Source organism: Amblyomma maculatum, chromosome 6, assembly GCF_055883805.1.
Source record: "Amblyomma maculatum isolate TAMU_Amacu chromosome 6, ASM5588380v1, whole genome shotgun sequence".
Classification (NCBI taxonomy): Eukaryota; Metazoa; Arthropoda; class Arachnida; order Ixodida; family Ixodidae; genus Amblyomma; species Amblyomma maculatum.
The window spans coordinates 132,535,432-132,557,742 of record NC_139349.1 but is presented as its reverse complement, the minus strand read 5'-3'; the positions used below and the strand labels follow the sequence as shown (position 1 = coordinate 132,557,742).

The following is a 22,311-nucleotide window of genomic DNA, read 5'->3' as shown; positions in this document are numbered from 1 at the left end:
CTGCCTTGTAATCGTAAGCCTCTCTTCCTGATCTCTTCATTTTATTCGTGTCTGAATTCATTCTTTGTCATTTTGGTTGTGGAAACTTCTAAAGGATGACAAAAACAACGCTTTTATCCCTTATCAGGGTCGCATTAACCAGGGTTCAAAGGGTTCAAATAAACCGGGCCCGCCTCCCCCCCCCCCCCCCCCCCCCCTGAGAGCTAGAAAAAGTGTCGAATTTTGAGGTTTGTTCCGAAAAATAGTCAAACCGTCCTCCTGATAGCAAAGCAGTAATGGGGGCTAGTTAGTTGAACATTTCTTGAAATTTGCGCGATATGGTATAAACAAACGCTCAAGGAAGCAGAAAAACTGACGTGCACAGGACAAGCGCGCAATGACAACTATGGTTTATTCATAACAGGGTTGCATTTAAAACGGTCCACGCGCATCCTATGAAAAAAAAAAAGTCTCGCAATCTCACTGCACTGACAGTATTACTTCCCCACACACCTACGCTTCTTTATTAGGTTTATCTCCTGACTTGGTAGCGTAACTGATGGTGTGCTTCCGCACAAGTCTTCTCCGGCTTCCCATATCTGAAATGCTTCTTTTATTTCTCTTACTTTTCTTTCTTTTGAATGGCTTCTTTGAAATTCTGGCTTGAATTCGGGTTTTGCACAATCCGCCTTTTTCACAAGGCCGCTCTGCGCATGCGCGCCTCTCCCCTGGTTGAAAACAAATCATCAGCCCAAGCTGCACATGCGCAGTTCCTGGCCTCTGCGATCGGCGCAGCCGTAACCGATCTCGGAGGCCATGTGTAGGTAATATTAGTGACAGGTGTAGGCGACAGATGGCGGTAGCTGTCCAGAACACAAACCGTCATTTCACTGGCGCCACAGACGTTTTCAACCAGTAGCCAACGAATTTTCAATCACTCGCAGAGGGCGCCACATTTTTTGAAAAAGGCGGATTGAGTGCAAGGTGTCCAAGGTTAGTGATTTTACTTATATCATGTTCTTCCTGGTATTCCATTGATGCTTCAAAAGCTGTTCGTCGAATCGAAGCTTACCTATTTCCAAAGCGAGTCTCATATTTTTTCAGTCAAAGTACGAACCATTGTACTCGACCGAATAATGAGGAAAAATTTCAGAATAATTTGAGCTGATTCTAACTGGTTTCAAATGGTTTCAGCTGGTGCTCAACTGGAATTAGCTGTGTCGAGATGTCTACCAGTTGGCAGTCAGCGTTTTCCAGTAGGTGGCCAAGTAGAATAAAATGGGTTCTAGCTGGCTTTCAGTTGGGAACCAGCTCCTACCAGCTGGTAAACCAATTGACCTCTGTCATTATTGCTGTTGCGATCAGCTTTGCATGTGTTATTAATCTGAGCGTAAGCAGTGAAAGCAATGACAAAAGCAACAAATTATTAGTTGGAGATTATAACTGCTCATAGCTGACAGACGCCTCAATAATTTGTCGCTGCTGTGAGCTGAGAGGCGAGATTCACAGGCGGGTCAACGTTCAGATGTCAAGAAATTCCCCCAGATAAAGGCTGAAAACGCTTATAGAAATGTAAATAACTTTACTGACTTGCTTAAGTGTGGAATGAAAAATGCAGACATTTTATACGAATGTACGCTACTGAGCTTAAATCTTAATTCTTAAGAGCGGAAATGGTGAAAGCCACTTTATAGACTGCTTTCACTAACTGCGTCGGCATTGTCATGGGTACTATTTTGGTTTGTTTATGGAGTTTAACGTCCCAAAGTGACTAAGGCTATCAGGGACGCCTTAGTGGAGGGCTCTGGAAATTTTGACCGTGGTTCTTTAGCCTACACTGACATAGCACAGCACAAAGGCGCCTTGATTTTCACCTCCGTCGAAGATCATCCGGCGCGGTAGGGATTTGATGAAGTGCCCTAACCGCTGCACAACCGCGGCGGAGCTGTCATCGGTAAAACCATCATTATCATCAACAACTAAATGTATTGTCATTGTCATTGCTACTACCATCATTATCACTAAGTACAGCGTCATTGCCTTCGTTATGTTGTCATTATTACCACTGACTGCAGCATCGCTGTCATCGCTACTTTCATCCTTACGCTAGACAATGAGAATTACGATCTGCTTCTCACGAGCCCTAATTTTGTTTGAGCAGGGCCCTCATAACTGTTAATCCGCTCCTGTCCCTTATGGCAGTTTTCGTTTGCTACGTTTACCCTAATGCTCAGCCGAATCTTTGCCGTTATAATTATGAACGGTTTTGTGGACGCCTGGGTTTGCCTTGTGAGGGAATGTGGGACACTAAAGGGCGGGCACCGTACACCAAGATCACTTCCCGCCGGGGTGGCGCAGTGGTTACGGCGCTCGACTACTGTTCCCAAGGACGCGGGATCGAATCCCGGCCTCTGCGGCCGTTTTTCGATGGAGGCGAAAAGCAAGGTGCCTGTGGGCTGTGCGATGTCAGTGCACGTTAAAGAACCCCAGGTGGTCGAAATTTCCGGAGTCCTCCACTACGGCGTCTCTCATAGCCTGAGTCGCTTTGGGACGTTAAACCCCACAAACCAACCAACAAACCAACCAATCGACTGAGGCATGACAGTTTATTGAATTATAGAAATGATATTACTCGAATTTGTCAAGAAGCAAAGTGGAAGGCACCAAGGGACCGCCGAAGAGAGAAATTTTGCAAGACAGCAGGAGTTAAAAATTAGTTCGAAGCTCGAAGTGCACAGTGGTGCCTGATTACACTCGCCGCCCTGATGTGATGGGGTGGAGGGGGTGGGGCGCAAAAGGGCAGTTAGACAGGAGGAAATGTGCATTGCGTGAACATTACTGAACGCAAGGTGCTATGGTTGATTTCTGGGACCACAAATGCCACAAATAACCTAGTTCGGATGCTTCGAACGTAGGAGACGGTTCCGGACCAGCAAGGCACTCGAACGTAGGAGACGGTTCCGGACCAGCAAGGCACTGTGTTCGCCGCTCGTTTCTGTCTTGAGCGTAATGAAAGTGACAAGCATCCGATCATGCTCTTGCTTTTTCCGTTTTGTTAGGCCTGGGTTATATTTGAATAGTTATGAATTTGAACATTTGGGAATAGTCTCGGGCGGAATTTGGCGGGAAATCGGAAGAATTGATGATTATCGTCTGGAGGCAGGTAGTGTTTTGCTTACTAGGTTTCCATAAATTTTGTATGGATGAAAACTAGAAAGTAAATTAAGTGCAATTACATTACTCTGTGGAATTAATTGTTATGTAATGTCATTATTTTGGGGAGCTGAATTAGTAACGTAATTTATTTCCAATTTTGCGATATTCAGATAAGTATTTGTTAATGTATGGTACGTATAACTTTAATGAAATCCCGGCAAACGACGGTTTAATATTTAATTCCTTTTCTAAAGTAGTTCTATCATGTATGCTGATAAGTGACCTTCACATAATGACAATAATGTCATTTATATATGAGAAAGCTCTTAGAAGCTGAAAAATCGGGCAAATATATGACGTGCACATGGTGGCACGCCTCATGGATTTAGCCAAATTTGTTTGGTAACGTAACCCTTTCTCCGCACACAATTGGCTCATTTCTTTTTGTGCAACGTTTTAGTGCATATTCGAATTTAGGCCGCCGTTTTATTCAAGAGCATGAATGTTGAACTCATGCGTCGCCTTAGATTGAATGATTTGTGAAAATCTCGCATAGTACAGAATGACGACTAGCTCATTAAAACTGGGAAAAGTTGCGAGCGGGTGACGAACCTCCCCCCCCAACCCCCCACCTTCCTCCCATGGAACTCCGTAAGAGACCACAATGAACCCTTAATACTCCCCGGCGTAAGCGATGCAAGTACTTCAGAGCGTAGCTCTGACTTCCCACAGAAATTCCACGGGCCGTGCAGATTCGTCCTAGCAAATGACCTGGTAGCCTGCGCTGGACATGAAGCCGCCTTAAAGTCCGACTAGAGGATTTTAAAGCGAAGTTTGTAACGGGAAGTAATTAATGAGAGCTGTTACGAAACCACATTAGACCCAAAGCCTAGTAAGCGACGTCAATATTTAAAGATGCCCCTTTTGCACACGTTATTGTACAATTTCTGAATCGGTCTGAAAATGATTAAGGGGCGTTGGAAAAGGCATGAAAAATGAGCCTATCTGTTACCGACATCGGCTTTTCTGAAACATTGACTACGTACATAAATGGGCATATCAGTCCGCAGCTCAAAAAGTTGAGGAATCATATTGGCAATAAAGGAAGATACGCTGGCTGTTTGCGCGTACGAAAGGCAGAAAGATATTTGCTTGAAAAATGGAATAATCCTGAATGCTTTATATGTTGAAATGCACTCATATTGAAAAGATGGTTTAACCGGGTGTTGTGATGGTCACGAGTGTTTTTTGCATTGGCCGTATAGCAGATGACGGTACGGGTATCGGCTTCGTCTCGTGCTTTAAAAAAATAGATTTTTACTTATCGATAACCGCTTAGTCAGTCAGAAACACTATGATATTTTTATCTGATTTAGTCATTACGTCCATAAAACTTGGTACTGGCAGGATTAGCCAAACAGCTAGTGTTTCCTTTCTTGACAAGATTTTAGGGCCGATTATCAGGAATAACTGCAAATTGTTTCTTCGCGGAAACTTCAATAAAACTTCCTGTTGGACGAGTTGGTAATTCATCTTGATGTAGGGGTTTCTTTTAGCACAAAGACAAAAACAAGAAAGGCGAGACGCATGCGCACACGCACGCACGCACGCACGCACGCACGCGCACACACACACACACACACACACACACACACACACACACACACACACACACACACACACACACACACACACACACACACACACACACACACACACACACACACACACACACACACACACACACACACACACACACACACACACACACACACACACACACACACACACACACACGCACGCACAAACATGCACACACGCGCGCGCGGAAACTTGAACACTGACCTGCAACACTCATCTTTACGAACTGAGGAACTGTGCTGAACGTTAGAAACTAATCCGTTCACTAATCTCATAGATAAACGCACTCGTATAAAGCAGCCTGCATCTACAGTCATAGAGGTTTGTTAACACACACGCTCAAACGTCTCTGAGTTCGGGTGTTCTGCAAAGAAACATTAGTAACCGTTTTGCGACGCATTTAGCGCTTAGTGATAAAATGTTCCAAAATAAAAGACGGGAGACCGACTGCATGCACATCCCGGCGAATTAATGAAAGCACCAAGGAGGTTTTTTTTTTTTAATTATCTGCTTTCTGGGATAACCTGGGAGTGCGTTCTTTCACATACTAATTAGTATCGCTCCAAGACATTCGCAACCACTTCCGGATAGCACGCAGACGATGAAATACTGCTGAATGTAACAAAGCCATAAAGCATGAAAACCGTCCTTTGTCAAAAATATTTTAAATCCAAACATGAAAATGCATTCAAAAATGCAGAAACACGACAAACAGTATGTTACGACAAAATAAAAATAATAATTTGATAGCAGTTTAATGCAGATTACGGAGCAACCTCCAGAAGTGACTTGCAAAATATTGAATACACTCATAAATGGACAACCTAGTGCAAATAATAACCCATTAAGTTTAAGGTGAATGATATAAGAGGAGAAGTTGTAGCTGTATCTTTTAAAGAATTGTTCACACCAGTGGGGAATGGTTGCTATGGTTCACAGTGCATGAACTTTCTGTTTACAATTTGTCACTATTCAATACTACATGTTGTGATGTAGATGGTTCGCAGATTTGTCCACTTGAGTACGTTTCTGCTGCCATTATTCCCTGTCAAATTTGCCCACGGCCGATTTCCTCGCCTCCTTCAAGCGGACAGTTAGTACCATTTTTAAAGGGGGTGAGGTATTTATCAGGTATAATTACAGGCGTATTTCAATACTTCATGTATTCTCCAAAGTCATCGAAAAACTAAAAAACGTACGAATGAGCTCATTTTTAACAAGGCGCCACATCATAACATCCGCTAAATGTTTGTGTAAAAAAAAAAGAAAAAAAAAAACTATCGATAAAAAGTGATTTGCGCGTCAAAATAATTATTTTTGGACGTTATTTAAGCATGAATTTAAGCGTCTGAAGTTTTCATTGATTATTCAAAGGCCTTTGACAGAACAAACCCCGTCACACTAATAAAAAAATGAAATACTATTATTTCAGGGTATGTGTGTGTAATTAAGTCCTACCTATAACACCAGCTGCAAGTGGTGCACATAACGGCCACTCCAGCTTCAAACCATTATTACATGGTGTTCCGCAGGTATAGTATTCTTGAATTATTATGCAACAGCTCTACAGGACGGAGACGGCGGCAGGAAAGGACCCACACACAGACAAGAAGGAACGGTCTTCTTATTCTCGCTTTTGTTCGGAAATGCTCTTGCATAATAATGATGGAAGGTCACCTAGTTCAATCCGCGCTCTTCAATATTAATAATGGGCCACTGGTTTTCAGCTTATGTAATAATTACATTGTTAACATTGGCTTAAATACTTCATTTGTGATTGCGTCAGGACGACGAACCAAGCCTATGATTCTCACATCACAGTTAAACCCTGCTGTAAAAAAAAAAAAAAAAAAAAATAAAGGACATGAATAAAATATTTGCTATTTTCAACGCTTGACGCCAGTAAATTCTCCTAATTAAAACGCTTCTAAATACAAAATCGCTTATTTCTCGCTCGAGAAGTAAGCCGATTGAAATATTATCTCGTGTCTTGGCCCTTCACTCATAGAGTTGGTATCAGTAATAAAAACCTCAGGTGGTCCTTTTCATAAAAGTGCGCAATTTAACGCATATTCTCGCCTTTCTCACTCCAAACTTTCTCGTACCGTTGGTATTACGGCAAGCTTGCCTTATTCTCTGCCAAAATCAATTAAATTGCTTGTATACAATTCCCTTTTCGCACAAACATTAAAGGAACACTGAAGAGAAAAATGAAGTTTGCTGGTATCAGTAGAGTAACTGCTCTTAATCACAAAAAGCACCACTCTCACTGAAAACAAATCTCTTATGTGGTAAAAAAGAGCGAGACGAAATATACAGGCATCATCGTCACAGCACATTCTCACAAGTACACGATCCCTGCAAGGGATCCATGGATGCTAATCAATGTGCACTTCGCTTACATGCCTCAATCCTTTAGCTTTCTTTCGGAACTGCGTGTGCACTTTTACCATGCAGAGGAGATAGCGAAAAGGCAGCCTATACGTTGGAAAGCAAAGAAAATGTTCGCTTACCGGTGCCACGGCGGCTAATTTCTTTTCAGTACGTTTCGGTTAAGGCGCTTCACAGTCACAACTAAGCATTCTACATGTCTATGTGGTCTCGTTTTTGACGTGCCTGGGTACACTGATGCGAAGCAGCAGGATCTGTCCAAGTTCTCCGACGAAATTCATGGGTTTAACCCGTGCAGAGAAGGTGGCGTTTCGGAGGATTAGAGTCTGGGCTGCCCTAACACCAGCAGGGATTCGAAAGTGGCCACAATTTTGGTATTTGTATCCACACCTTGAGTTCCCCGTATGCAAGTCCAGAAATACGGAAGCTGGCATCTGTCACCTGCTGTGGGATTGTCCAGCGTTGAAGCCAACGCGGATCCGGCACCTGGTGGCAGCTGGCCTCTCCCCCCATAATCCGCAGTCATATGCTGTTTGGACACTGGGACCGCATCATCGTTCACTCCTCGACTTCATTGCATCAGCCAACCTTTTTTTCATTTATTTGACCACACCCTTCATCCGTCATAACATTCGTTTTATCGCAATAAACATCGCAGAAAAAAAAAGTTCAGGCCTCGGCAAGCCTTTATATATAAAAGAAATGTGGTATGAGCTTTATACAGGACAGGGTATAGTGGTTAATTTATTGGGGAGCATACCCTGCATGAAACAGTGTGAAGCTGTCGTACATGTTGACCCTGTACAACTGACCGGCCCTGTGGGCTGAGAGAGAAAAAGGTTTGGTTTGTTTTGCAGGGTTTAACATCCCAAGCGGCTAAGGCTATGGGAGACGCCGTAGTGGAGGGCTTCGAAAATTTCGACCACCTGGAGTTATTTAACGTGCATTGACATGGCACAGCACACCGGCGCCTTGTTTTTCGCTTCCACCGAGAAACGGCCGCCGCTGCCGGGGTTCGATCCCGCGTCCTTGGGTACAGCAGTCGAGCGCCCTAACCACTGCTCCCCCACGGCGGGGCGGAAGAGAGACGGCGGGTTACCAAAAAATTTACTAGGTCTAGATTGACACGGACGCTTCTTCAGAAAATAAACAAGAAAACGTAAAAGAAATAACTGTATTGAAAGGGGTGTTAATCTCAGCCCTTCGGATCGCCACCCGACTCTTCTAACCAAAGCACCACGCCGACGTTTTCGTATTTATTGCCTTTATTTTACAAAAAAAAAAAATACAAATTGGTTGAGTCTTCAAGATGTGCAGTTTACAGATAACTCATTTCAAAATAAAATGTTCAAGTTGGTCCATTTCTTCAATTCACCTGGAAACTCGGGTACACATGACTAACTTTTTAAAAGGTGAATTATCTGTCGAACAGAATGCCCAAAATACTTTTGGAGTGCCCTGGCACGAAGATCATCATGACGAATAGCCATTCGGCGCTTCCCTTTCCACCTACTACGCAACCATAATAACATAATATATCGTATACGGAACTTAGCGATCATTCTCTAAAGGCAGAAACCGAATTGTATAGGGGTTGAAAGGAAAACCTTTGCGCAACGATCGCTGTAACACATCCAGAAAAAGAACCGCCTCCCAACAATCTAAGAACACATACTCAGCAGTATCCGGTTATCTACATAACTGATACCCCTTGATAAAGGTCTCCTTTTCACCATCTGCCTTCATGGGTCGAACCAACACCTCCCCCCCCCCCCCCCCTCTTATGTTATTTAAAGAAGAACGTTTTCACAGCAGGCTCTACGGGCTTTCGTCTTACACATTTCGATACATTTCGCCCTGTCCCAGAAGAGTATAACGACAGGAACACTTCAGTAGGCACGGCTACTTCAATAAAATCGCTGTAGAGCATTTTTAGTACAGCTGATACAAGAAACATTGGCAGAGCTCTCGCCAAGCGTAATTGACAAACTGTACGTAAAAAAGTATGGCTATACATCTCGTAAGAATAAGGAAAGGTTAACAGCTTGGCGCAAAACTTAGTGCGTAAAGAAAAAAAAAAAAAAAAAAAACTCCAGCTTCCGCCAACCGCTGGAATGTTCCTCATCGTTATTATGTAACAAAACTGCGATTTTTTACAGATATTTACCTCAAGCATTGAAACTGCCATTGCCGTTAAGCAATTGCTCTCTAAGAATGCTGAAACTTTTCTCTGGTTGTTGGGTGGGGAGTTACGGATTACTGCATCTATAAAAAACAGCAAAGTTTGTCGATTTATGTGAGAATATTATTACGAAATCAATTACCGCATGAGTGACGTGGACCGGAAGTACCACCACTAGCGGTAAAGAAAATGAGACAAAAAGCGAATATTGTCTCTGCCATGAACTCGAACCACCATCCTTCCATGCCCCAGCTGAGCGCGGTGACCACTACCACGACCGCTCACAATGAAGGCGTACCTAGTTCGCTTCCATTGAGCGGCCATGCCACTACTCTACGCCGTCTTGCCGAGAATGAGTCCCCAGTTTTTTCACTTTAGCGAAAGGACGCCGGGATGCGTTGAGCAAAAGGAAAAAGAAAGGACCACTGCGGCGCTGGGGAGGGCGCGGGAAATGTCCACGGGGGCTCCATGCTCGCCCGCCATGCATAAAGCATACTTCGCCACAGAGGTTCACAACTAATAAAAATAAAAAGGTATTGAAAACAACTGTAAAAGTATGAAACTAAAGCTGGAAACAATAAAAACAAAACACGAAATAAAAACAAACAAAACTACCCAAATAATGAAACACTGACGAATCGGAAAATAAAGTATGACGTAAGGTAAAATTGGACTTGTACACGTCGTAAACGTAACAAAATGCGGAAAAAGCCAGTAAAGGAACTAGGCATGGAAATGAATCTCCCCCCCCCCCCCCCCCCCCCCCCCCCCCCTTTCTTTTCGGCATTTTATTTCGCCCATCTCTTTTTTCTACCAGCTGCGTAACCACCCCTCGAAAAATATTTGTGGCTACGCCACTGGTTCATACAATTGATTTCTGCGGCACTAATATGTCCACAAACTGCCACATGGCCACAAACTGCGAGGTCCTAGCCAAAAAGGGAGATGAAAAAGAAAATGACCCCGGATTTGAGGTGATTTGGAAGGCGATGCACTCTGCTTTATATTCTGACATTCGTAGGTTTTCCTATTTTTGACATGCGCTCGCTTGGCCACGAGTGTCAAATGCTCACGAAACATCGATAACGAGAGTAAAGCGAGAAAAGCGCGTCTTTGAAAAATCGCTGAGCTTGCATCTCCTCAAAGCCACAGCGCTGTAGTGACGGGGAGCGTTTCTTCACTGCCAGCTCGCTGCACGTACTCACGACATGACCACTGAGGTATAGTAATTTTGTAAGAGAGAAATGTCTACAGTTTCTTCGGTAACTACTATGGACATCTGAAAGGAATAAAAAGGGTATGCACTGCGTTTATTGTGCTGTAGCTGCATTTAATCGGCAATTAGGCCGCCAGCTTCATGTTATATGCTCTTCGCCTTGCGCAAAAGGAGTCGCCTGCGCCACTTCGAAGCACTGCGTTATAAAGAAGAGAAAGAACGCCTATTCAAAACGGCTGAAATGCTTACAATCTTAATCTGTAATGCTAACACTCAACATGCTAAGTCCCCTGTCTCCACCTAATTCAATCTGACAAGGAGAAATTAGACAAACTTGGCAGAAGTACAGCATTTGTCAAAGTGTAGAGCCCTTTGGGTCTGCTTATGAGCCGTGTACCGCGTAGTGGCACTAATTTAGCGTTAGTAGAGGTTTTTCCCATTTAGAAAAGGCAGGACAAAAATATTCTTATCATCAAGATGTTCGGAACATGTAAGTGCATTGCAAGCCGCACGAAGGGGCTCAGAAGCAGACCGCGTGGACTCTAAACTTTTGACAAAGGCTGTACCTACGAGGCTGGCCGCGAAGGTCTACTCAGAAACACCTCAAAAGAAAAACTTATCTTACTGGAAGTACACAACACTGTCGAGGAGCTGATCACAGCACGTAAGTCAGCACAGCTACAAAGACTAGCCAACTCACAAGCGGGCAGGTAAAGTCTCAACCACATGGGAATCAATGCCGAGCCGCTAGCCAACCACCCAGGACTACTACCAAGAGGAGTGCGCGGTAAATTATCACCAAAGCTTTAACCAAAAACATGCATCCTTCCTTCCATAAAGGCAGGAGGAAAGCTAGAGCTAGAGCCCTAGACAGAAGATACCTCAATCACGGCGGGGTCGTGTACACCGACGCCTCGGACTGCAGTATGGCTGAAGGTGCCATTGTATTCTGTGTATTTAAACAGTCCAGTAACCTCAGCAAATTAATGCGTATCAGCCGCTTCGGTCATAGCCCCTTACTCCGGGCCAATACACGGAAGAAGCCTCAGTCGCTTTAGCCATCGCTACATGTATGGATGCGAGAGTTGGACTGTGAAAAAGGCTGACCGCCGAAGAATTGACGCGTTTGAATTGTGGTGCTGGCGAAGACTCTTAAGAGTTCCTTGGACTGCCAGAAGATCAAATCAGTCGATATTGTCGACCATAAACCCTGACTGCTCATTGGAGGGTCAAATTCTAAGCTCAGCTACTTTGGTCATCTGATGAGAAGAGAGGAGTCGCTGGAGAAAGATTTGCTGTTGGGAAAGGTTGAGGGTCGCCGGAGAAGGGGTAGGCAGCGAACGCGATGGTTAGATGGCATTCTCGAGGCATTGCAGATGAAGCTATGTGATGTTAAGAAGATAGTGAGAGACCGGAAAGCGTGGCGTGACATGGTCCATAGGGTCATGAAGAGTCGGACACGACTGAACGCCTGAACTGAACTGAACTGAACAACAGACACTGACATAGCTGACAGCGACTCCAGGTTTTGTCAGCCGAGCGGTAAGGCCTCTTGCCGAGGAACTTGAAATGGAAGGATTGCTCATATACAGCGACCTTACACAACACTTCAAACTCTCTAGGAGAGTATGCCCACCACCACACAAATCACTGACAAGACAGGAAGTCGTCTGGAAGAAACTACGGACCAGCTCCTTCCCCAACCCTGCGGTTTACGCACACACATTTACCGACAGCATCAGCTCATTTTGCGCTAGGAGTGGAGAAAAGGCCGAAATTGACCATATCCTACAGGATTGCTCAGAGGATCCTAAACCAGTTCCTTTACGGGTTAACCTCCCTGCCTTTTCTCCTCTTCTTCCTCCTCCTCCTCCTAATCCTCCTCCTCCCAACGCTTTCATAGAATCTCCTTCACTTGAATCTTGTGAAGAACTGCCACGTAATGCGAACACCGATATGCCTTTGGGTGCCGTTAACCGCGCTGAAGAAGTCGCCGCAAGCCAGCAGCTGACGGCCACTTGGCTCATTCACTAAGAACAGCCAGTAACTCTACTTGCGACTATAAAGTTTCTCTCTCTCTCTTTCTGTCGCTGGGGTCTCTAAACAAAACCTGCTTTTGTCGGGTAATTTATAATTTCCTGCATCATTTAGCATTCCTCGTTTCTCTTTCTCCATATGTGGAGGGGTTGACGACCGGACTTTTTTTGTCGTATGTAATGCTTGCCAAAATGCAGGAAAGTTAAGCCTTAAACTTATCGAGACCGCTGTGCTTCCATTAAAAAATAAGAAACCGTTTGAAGGTACTTATTTCCTCTCAAAAGTGCCGCCGACGATCACGTAGGGCCATAAAAGTAAAGAGCACGTGAACGCATTCAGCTTCAAAGCCCGTTATGATGGGAGATGTTCTGCATTGACTCCTTCAGGTAAAACAGTGAGGATGACATGGAAATGCAAACATGGGCAGCATGAAATAAAAGAGCAACCGGGAGAGGGGAGGCAGTTCCGCGAAGTCTGCTGAACAAACACGCCGCCGACTGAGCGGCGGAACGGGCGGCGCTCCTCGCCCATATCGGCGGCGCGGTGCGGGCGCAGGGGTGTTTATGCCGGCGTCGTCGGAATGAGAACAGCGTGTGCGAAAGGAAGAGCGGCAGACGAAGTCGTTTACTCCAAGAGGATTTCTACGGCGAACGCGCCCCGCTGATCTCAGGAATCGGTAGTAAATTCTCGACGGCCTAGAGACGCGCCCGGTTGCAGCGAAGTGTGGAGCTCGCCGACTGCCAGTTCGATTCCGCCCATGAACGTGTGAGAGATCGTTCGATGCGTTCAGCTCAATGCTTAGAGTACATTTCTCGTCTTTACAGAGCATCCGCTCTCTGCCGCTATACTAGTGTGAATATTCTGCAGCGTTTGCAAATTAAAAAAAAAAAAGTTCATAGTTTATGAGAAAGACGACATTGGGTTATTTTCTTCCCACAAAACATTTGTGCCGCCTGCACGCCCAGAAGCGGCGCAAACCATCAGAGCGAATCGCCAGTCTTGCCTCATGTGTTTGCAGACTGAATTACGTGTCTAGCTTTTAGATAGCAACTTATGTTTCTCATAAAGGGCAGGGTTAGCCGATCGGCGTTCATCATCAAAGAAGTTGCCGGTTATTCTTGCTGAAACAAAAACTGCACAGGGTTCTTCCGGTGTAAGGGGGTAGCACCGCTGTAAATAAAAGTAAATCGGTTTATCAGAAGGGTTCAACGCTGCTGAACCGAATATGGAGCAAAAGCATTAGCTGCGGGTGACCGAGCGTTCTTTTTCTTCTTCTTCTTTTTCTTCTTCTCCAGCCCAGATATAAAGCTCCGCTTTAACCAAGCCGTATGAAAGTGCCTTACAGGCCTATAGGGGTAGCGTGAATTCTAGTGTCCTGGCAGGCTGATTCTTGCATAACCGTCCCATGTGAAACGAGAGACTCAAGTTAGCAGCTCCTGCCAGGGGACCACGGACACGGACACGGCACACCGCGACGAAGGGTTAGATCGTGCGTAGTATTGTTTTCGCAATACAAAAAGGCTCAGGATGTACCACGCATCTCCGTAGACAGCCGTATTCGGAGTTTTCGTCGTTATCGCCAACTCCCCCACCTCGAGTCATCCGATTGGTGCAAAATCCGAAACCGGATGCCAGTCTGATTGTCACCACTTCCGGTTCGAGCGTTTCCACAAATCACATGACTCGAGGTGATGCAGATAGCGACAGTTTCGATAACGACGTTAACTCTGGATAAGGACCCTGGTGAACAACGCTTTAAGGGAAGGGGTTGGATAAAAAGAAGACATCGAGAGAAAGACGACCCGGGGGCTCCGGAATAATTGAACCACATATAAATTTTTAAGTGCACTGACATCGCACAGCACACGGACGCATTTGCGTTTATCCTCCACCGAAACCTGGCCTCTGGCGGTCGGTTCAAACCTGGGTACTCCTGGTCAGTAGCCGAGTGTCTTAAACACTGAGCCATATAGCGGCAAGTGCAGGATCGCTGTCGCTATGACGTGTCATAGCCGAAAACCACAACTTTAATATAACAAGAAAGATTTGCTTGGATGCTTCTTGAGCCTTACGGAAGGCATCAACCTTTGTGCGGAAGCTCTCGATAGCTTGCCAGCTTTGCAAATTCATGTTATAGAGCCGGTCCCGTGAATGAGCGCACGTATGGAGGATGGGGAAGGTGGGAAAAATGCGGTTAAGCTGCAACCATTACTTTGTCTTCGTCACTATGGAGTTCGATAGTTATTTTGTTCCTTTTGGTTACTCATACGCAGAGATGTTTATCGACAACTGTTGCCATGAAATGTGACCGCATATATTCGGACAATGCTATCGTCCCGATAGTTGCTGTAGTTATCACCCTTAAGATATGAAGGATAACGGTCTTTCCCATCAGATGCTATTCTACATAGACATCGTCGTCCAGCGCCAGCCACGATCCCGCTATCTCAACTGAGCCCTCAATTTTGTCTCTTCACTCGAGATTTTCCTCGTAAAATCTTTCGCAATTAAGACCACAATATTCGTTCAAGGCATGTAACTCGCTTATGCTATAACCACCTTCCTACCTGCTACAGTATTCCTGCCATCGGTTTCTCCATTGGCATTCAAGACACATTTTATTTTATTCCCCCGTATCTTTGTTCCACAAATCCAGGCGACTGTGGAAGAGTTCAAACACTCCGCAGGTATGACACTGCACGCATTCCTGGTGTTGTACGTAAGCTGCTACCCAACAATAACAGTCGCCTCTTTCGAAGGAAGGTGCTTCGTTTAGAAAAGTGACATCTGCATCGGCTCTCGAGTAGCCTCGCTCCTGTGTAAAATATTTTAGGCTGCAATTGAAGGAAAAGTGCAAGGTGCTTTCAAAATGCAGGTGGCTGTTTCCCTCTGCGCCAATAATGTTCTTGTTCTTTGTGCTGAGGATGACTGCAAGTATACAGTACGGGAATCATTCCAAACCTCTTGTCCTTATCTGGCCTTCACTCCCCTCCCCCATCCGCTTCCTGGAATTAGTGCTGTTCGTGCCTTAACCATGTCTGCTGGAAATATTGTTGCAAAGAATAAGGTCGGCAATGGCGCAAGATGATCCCTCGTGCTAAGCCAGCCATCAAAAATCATCTTTCAGCTTCTCGCCATGTTGTGCCGTCTTCCCGCTTGTCGCTCCGTAACATTTGGTGGAGGTGCGGGCTACGGCAGCCCCATTGTCACCTTGGAGCGTTGACGCCATCCATACGCCGGCACCATCGGGCAAAAGACCGTGGATATCGCCGCGCAGCTCCACCCCAGCCCTTCCTGCCTAGACACGACCAGCTGCAACTACCGCCGCCCCACCCCCAGCCCGGATCTGAAGACAAGTCGCACAGACCAACCGACCAGAGCAGAGACCAGACGAAAGACCGAAAGGACCCGAAGGACCCGAAGGACCCGAACACGCAGCCTCCGCCCAAGCCGCCCTACGTGACCTCGATCCATCGGGCCCCATGGATGCTTTGGTGGTGGATGTCTGAAAAGCTCCAGGGGAGTCAGATCACCCAAGCGTTAGTCATTGTGGTGGAAAGCAGATCATTCTATTCTAACTTTAATTCGACATCATCACCGTCGCATGATCATCGGCTTCAATGAACTGATCGGGACGATCGCTTGTTGACCCAAGAAAAGGTTGCGAAAAAGAAGATCGTCAGTGGCGCGTGAGGATCCCTCCGGCAAGGCCAGCCAATAAACCTTATCTTTCAACATGTCGACATGTTGTGCCGTCTTCTCGCTTGTCACTACGTAACAATATAAACCCCGCTCCACGAAACAATCCTTCCCTTACAAGTCCAGTCACTTGAAGATTGTAAAGCGAGCTAGGTGTGGCGTCAGCAGCGCTCTCATCTGCGCTAGAGTCTTCTTGTGAACATCACATGACCCTAGCGAAGACAGCCAGACTGACACAACCTAGGGTGTGGAAAGTTGCTTCACCGGTCCAAAGGAATTCACAACGGTCGAGTGTCCGGCTCATCTACTGAAGAGAATGTCCGAAAGCTAGACGTGTGATGGTTGTTATTACGTACACACATTAGCTCGTGAAATTATTAAGAAGATTGCGGCAAGGTATAATGTCTCGGTGCTCTTCTGCGCGTAAAATCTTTGCTCATGAAAATGGGCGAATATGATGTGGAGCTAAAATGTGGCACGCGTCAAAAGCTACACACGTTGGGTAGGGTTGGCGTGGTCTGTAAGTTTCCTTTGTCATGTTGGAGGGCGTAAGCTCGACACACCAGTAGATATTTTAATGAAAATGTAAAGGAACATACGAGGCCCGCAAAGAAAATTACAGGGCGAAACCTGCGTCAGAATTGTAATCACTGTAAGACTAGCGGATGCGGTCCCCTCTTGCAGGGTTATTATTTGCTAGCCAGAAAAAATGATGGGTTGACACGCGAAGTCCTGGAACCTGTGGCGATTGCCGATCCCAAAGAAACTTGCATTGGTATTCCATCCGTCGATCTTAGTAATAAATAATTGAAATATGTCAGATTTAGTATCTTTAATTCTTGGCCTTCCTTCACCTTGACATTTGCATGGCATAGGGCTCGGCTTTTTAACTTGTTCTCGATGTTCTCTTGTTTTCTTTGCTTAGTTTTTCATACTTGCTTTGAGCTTGCGTCGGCTTGGTTTTTCAGAGTAGACCTTTACACCCCGAAGATTAGTGGTTTTATCTCTTTTTCTTTCGATTTTACCCTGTGAAGTTACTATATGCTTCTGATTACTCGCATTACACGACATACCTTCACCTTTGTTAACCCTTTTGAGTCATTTCACGATATATGCGCCTTTGTTTCCTTTGCACAATCTTAGTTGTTATAGTTAGCCTTGTGTGTGTGTCTTCTTAATTGTGTGGCGCTTATATCTCGCTTGTTGTTTGCATCCACCATGAAGCACAGAAAAAAATCGTTCTTTCAAGACGTTGGATGCCTTTTTTCGCATAAACAGTTTCATGGAGTGCACATTTTTTTTAGTCGCCGTGGAACTGTCCCAGACTCTAGGACAAGTTTTCATAAACCATCACGCATTAAATTACAACAATTATGAATAACTGTGCGAGTCACCTTTTCCTCACAATTCAAATAATTACAGCTGTACACGAACCCATGCTGGAAGAAAATTATCAAACAGATGAATTAATTAACAGAACTTTTCATATCTATAAAATGTACGTCAGTTCAGTTCAGTTCAGTTCAGTCGTTCAGTCGTGTCCGACTCTTCGAGACCCTATTGACCATGTCACGCCACGCTTTCCGGTCTCTCACTATCTTCTTAACATCACATAGCTTCATCTGCAGTGCCTCGAGGATGCCATCTAATCATCGCGTTCGCTGCCTACCCCTTCTCCGGCGACCCTCAACCTTTCCCAACATCAAATCTTTCTCCAGCGACTCCTCTCTTCTCATCAGATGACCAAAGTAGCTGAGCTTTAACTTTAGAATTTGACCCTCCAATGAGCAGTCAGGGTTTATGGTCGACAATATTGACTGATTTGATCTTCTGGCAGTCCAAGGAACTCTCAAGAGTCTTCGCCAGCACCACAATTCAAACGCGTCAATTCTTCGGCGGTCAGCCTTTTTCACAGTCCAACTCTCGCATCCATACATCACAACTGGAAAGACCATAGCACGAGTTATACGGATCTTGGTTGGCAGACTAATGTCTCTGCTCTTTACTAGGCGGTCAAGGCTAACCATTGCTCTCTTTCCCAGAAGCAGGCGTCTCCTAATTTCATGGCTGCAGTCTCCTTCCGAGGTAATCTTGGAGCCCAAGAAAGATAATCTGCCACAGCTTCCACTTCTTGTCCCTTGATGCTCCAGGACTTGATAGGGCAAGACGCCATGATCTTTGTCTTTTTAATGTTTAATTTAAGCCCAAACTTCTCACTCTCTTCTTGTACGCGCATCAGAAGTCTCTTGAGTTCCGCTTCACTTTCTGCCATTAAAGTGGTATCATCCGCATATCTAAGGTTGTTGACACATTTTCCAGCAATCTTCACTCCAGCTGAAGACTCGTCCAGACCGGCTTTCCTCATGATGCACTCTGAATATAGGTTAAATAGGCAGGAAATATGTCAGATTTAGTATCTTTAATTCTTAGCCTTCTTTCACCTTGATATTTGCATGGCATAGGGCTCGGCTTTTACGTAGTGTTTACGTAAAATGTACGTAGTCTTTATATAAAACTAATAGTTATTTTAATGCAACATCACGCCTATGTGAAACCTGCTTAGTGTATAATATTTTCAAGCAAGAACTTGAAAGGAAAACCTCTTAAAGCCTCTCTGCTTCTAGCAGATCCGGAAAGTATCGTCAAGGAACGTAACACGCGTTATAATAAACAATAAAATTTAATGACACAAGTAATACCTGTAAACTTTATGAAAACAACTTCGATCATAGCTCAACCGCGCAGTTCGTTTCATTTATTCTGGGTATTCACGTACTGCCAGCATTAAAGGTTTGAAAAAATGCCCCAATTTTCACATATTGTCACTCCCTTGAATGATTGCGCAAATATTACATTTTCGTAAACTGTACCACCACTCAGCACTGTATGACGATTATTTTTGTTCTTCTTATTCTAGTTTTGACTGACGCGAGCATCGTTTACGTTAGGCGTTTGTCGTGTCATAAATTTAAATGAGCGCACTCATTCCCACTCCGCACTGACATACTGACTTGCACTCTTTGTCTTCATCTGTCCTCCATAGTCACAACGCGATACATGGGACAAGAGAGAAGAGTCTCTCTTGTTCCGTCTGTCGCGTTCTAACAATGGAAGACCACCACGAACTCGACGAACAACTTGGTCTACCTTCCCCTGTCGTATAGTGCTAATGATCTTCAAAAATTGTTGCTATCTAGTGCAGGATAATTCAAGTTTAACTTTCTTGCGTACGCTTGTTATAATATTCATGTTTTGCGTGTTTCCGTTTTAGCGACGGCTCTTCTTGTTTCATATGACTGTTGTTTACATTATCTGCAGCAGCCGGCACTATGTTTAACTGTCTGATGCTCTGTTCATGATGCCATCTGTCATGCTATCATGCAGATATGACTTAAAAACTTTAGCAGGTGCTATGATGAGGTATGCATACCGCTCCTTTAGCTGCATTTGTAGCTGATGAAATCAATTACTGGTGTTAGCGTGAGCAATTAAAAAATAATAATGTTGCCCTACCGGCGCCACTAAAAGCACGACGGGCCTATATCAATATGAAATAAAAAATTGGCAAAACATTTTCATCGCATAAAAGAAATCAAAACAAAAAAAAACAGGAAAAAAGAAAAGACAAGGGGCGAGTGTACGACAAAACTATTACTGTCTGATCGGTGGAGAGGGGTGGGGGGGGATGCTCACAGGACAAACTTATTCATGCATAATTATTCATAATTATTCGGCTAACAATTCTGTAGTTCTTAGGATGAAGTATTCACTTACAAAGTTTGGTTATTAAACGACAATAGTTTCTTGACTGGCGCAGGAAGTTAGCTGAGGCGATCTGTCGGAGGGAACCATAGAATAGCTGTCCTGCTTCACACAAGCGAGCGCGACCGACTTCGCCCTCTTCCTCTTTCTCTCAATCTAGCCAGTTCGTAAGATTACTGTAGTGTAGTGTAGCTATATGGGGCTGCATAGCGGTCCGAAGATAATAGTATGGGTGACTGGTCGGCCCTGACAAGTGAAAATCGAACGCCGACCAATTAAAGATATAAAAACGAACTTTTTCGAGTCTGGAAGCCTTTAGTGACAAAGAACTGTTTTGTTCTTTTGTTTTATTTGGTCGGCGTTTCATTTTAAAGTGTCAATATGTTCGTCACCGACAAGAACAGTGTTCGTCCAACTCTCGGTATCGACTATATGGTATGCAGCCCCTTTGCCTGGTAGTACTAAGCTTCGGGAAGGGGTGGACAAAATATAACTTCCAGTGATTTTATTAAACACACTGTGAAGACAAAGTGAAGCTGGCCTGCATTCACAGGTTATGGCAATCGTACTAAAACTACGCTACTTTAATACACAACGGAAGTTTCGTAAATTATAAATTATGATTATGGGGGAGGAGGGGGGGGGGGGGAGGGTATTTAGGTTCTGCCTTTAAGGCAGTGCTCGAAATCGCAGGCTATCCTCGGCGTGAACATGCCTGCGTAGCCTAGGTGTGTCGTCCCTGACTCGGCATCCGAGAGCACTGGAAGGTAATTGATTCTCACTGCAACTTCCCACCTAAAATAAATAGCCCGAGTTGGAAGCTCTTCCCAACAGCTGCTCCCAAATGGAAATAGGGGTGAGGTAATACTCCGAGCACGGGCCTTAACCGATACAGTCCCCTATTCTAAAGCTCCCTAAAATGGGCTCCGGGGGTCGCCATCACGGGCCGATATCGCAAGTGAAGTATGATACGCTGGCGTAGATTTTTGCGCTAGGCTACATCTCAACACACTTAAAAAACGGTGGTCACACAGCTGAACTCTCCTCGATCGGTGCACACGTAAAGGGTTTGAACAGAATGGCTTCAGATTTCCTTAATGTCATTTTCCGACCAACTTGTCTGCCTTTTGTGCCAGACAAAAACCAAAATTGCCCAAAAGAGCCACAGGTTTGATTTTGGCTAAAAGCGAAGGCTGGGTGCCGTTGTGCGCAATATGACCACATAAACCATTGATAATGAAAACAAAAGCCACACTGCACGGCTCTGAACCAAACCTCTTGGACTTCACTATTCTGGCAAAGGCTTGCGTAAACCGTACTTCATGTAGCCGTTAGTTAACTATAACCCTTGTTTTTGTCGCTCCTCTATCTGCCTTGTAAGCTGCCTTGTAAGTAGGGCCTCTCACGCTGTCGTCCACTTTATGTCCCAGTGGCTCCTGAAGTGTGGCGTTGCAGGAAAGTGTTAAAGCCGGTTTATAGACTTCCATGAAAACGCTGACACCGTGATGTGTCTCAGAAATCGTCGGGGATTGTTTCAAGCGTTATACTTATGCTGGCAGTAAACGAGAGTGGCGCTGTGGAAGGCAGGCTCTCCTTTTCGGCCAAGGAACGCATTGCCTCCTTGTCACTTGTAGACTTTGCTGCAACAGAGAGCCATGAATGAGTGCTATGAGTTTTGTTATGTGTATCTTAAAGAGAAGTTGAAGCTTCATCAACGTTAGTGGGCAAGTATCGAGTTTAAATACACATACACGGAGCTCCTCAGCTGTGTACCGCAATCTAAAATAAGTTTGCGCTGAATAGGCACTGAACCAAAAAAAAAAATGACCTTTTGTTTAGTTTGATTGAACTAATGTGTAAACGTATGTTTCATTACTAATGGTTACACGTGGGGAAGCTCCTTATTCACAGAAGCAGCCGTTCAAATGGAGCAAGAAGATTCGGAAGATTTGAAGAAGACGGGGCGCATGCGCAGTTGTGTTCTTGGCTTCAAACTTTCCTTGGCAATCAAACTTTCACTTTGCAATCAAACTTTCATTTGGCAGTCAAACTTTCACTTCGAAAAGCTGGCATGGCATAGTGACGATAAAAGATAGCCTACTGGTTGGTAACGCAGCCGGAGCAAGTCTTTTGCAAACATATTCATCTCAGCATCACCTATACAACTAATAGTGCATGATTCGCACTGTAGCAATGCTGCAATTAACTCACTTTTCTTATCTGAATCGGCCACTCTAAAGAGGCACGA

General features: G+C 44.8%; 1 protein-coding gene across 1 annotated transcript in view; it reads left to right on the top strand.

The window, feature by feature from the left end:
• Positions 1-10,239: 10,239 nt before the first annotated feature.
• LOC146186779 (uncharacterized) overlaps positions 10,240-22,311 on the top strand; it is an 80,482-nt gene continuing 68,410 nt past the window's right edge. The window contains exons 1-3 of the mRNA XM_084608114.1: positions 10,240-10,323; positions 15,259-15,365; positions 15,905-16,141. Coding sequence (XP_084464240.1) covers positions 10,240-10,323; positions 15,259-15,365; positions 15,905-16,141 — 428 coding nt within the window. The remainder of the gene's footprint in view (positions 10,324-15,258; positions 15,366-15,904; positions 16,142-22,311) is intronic.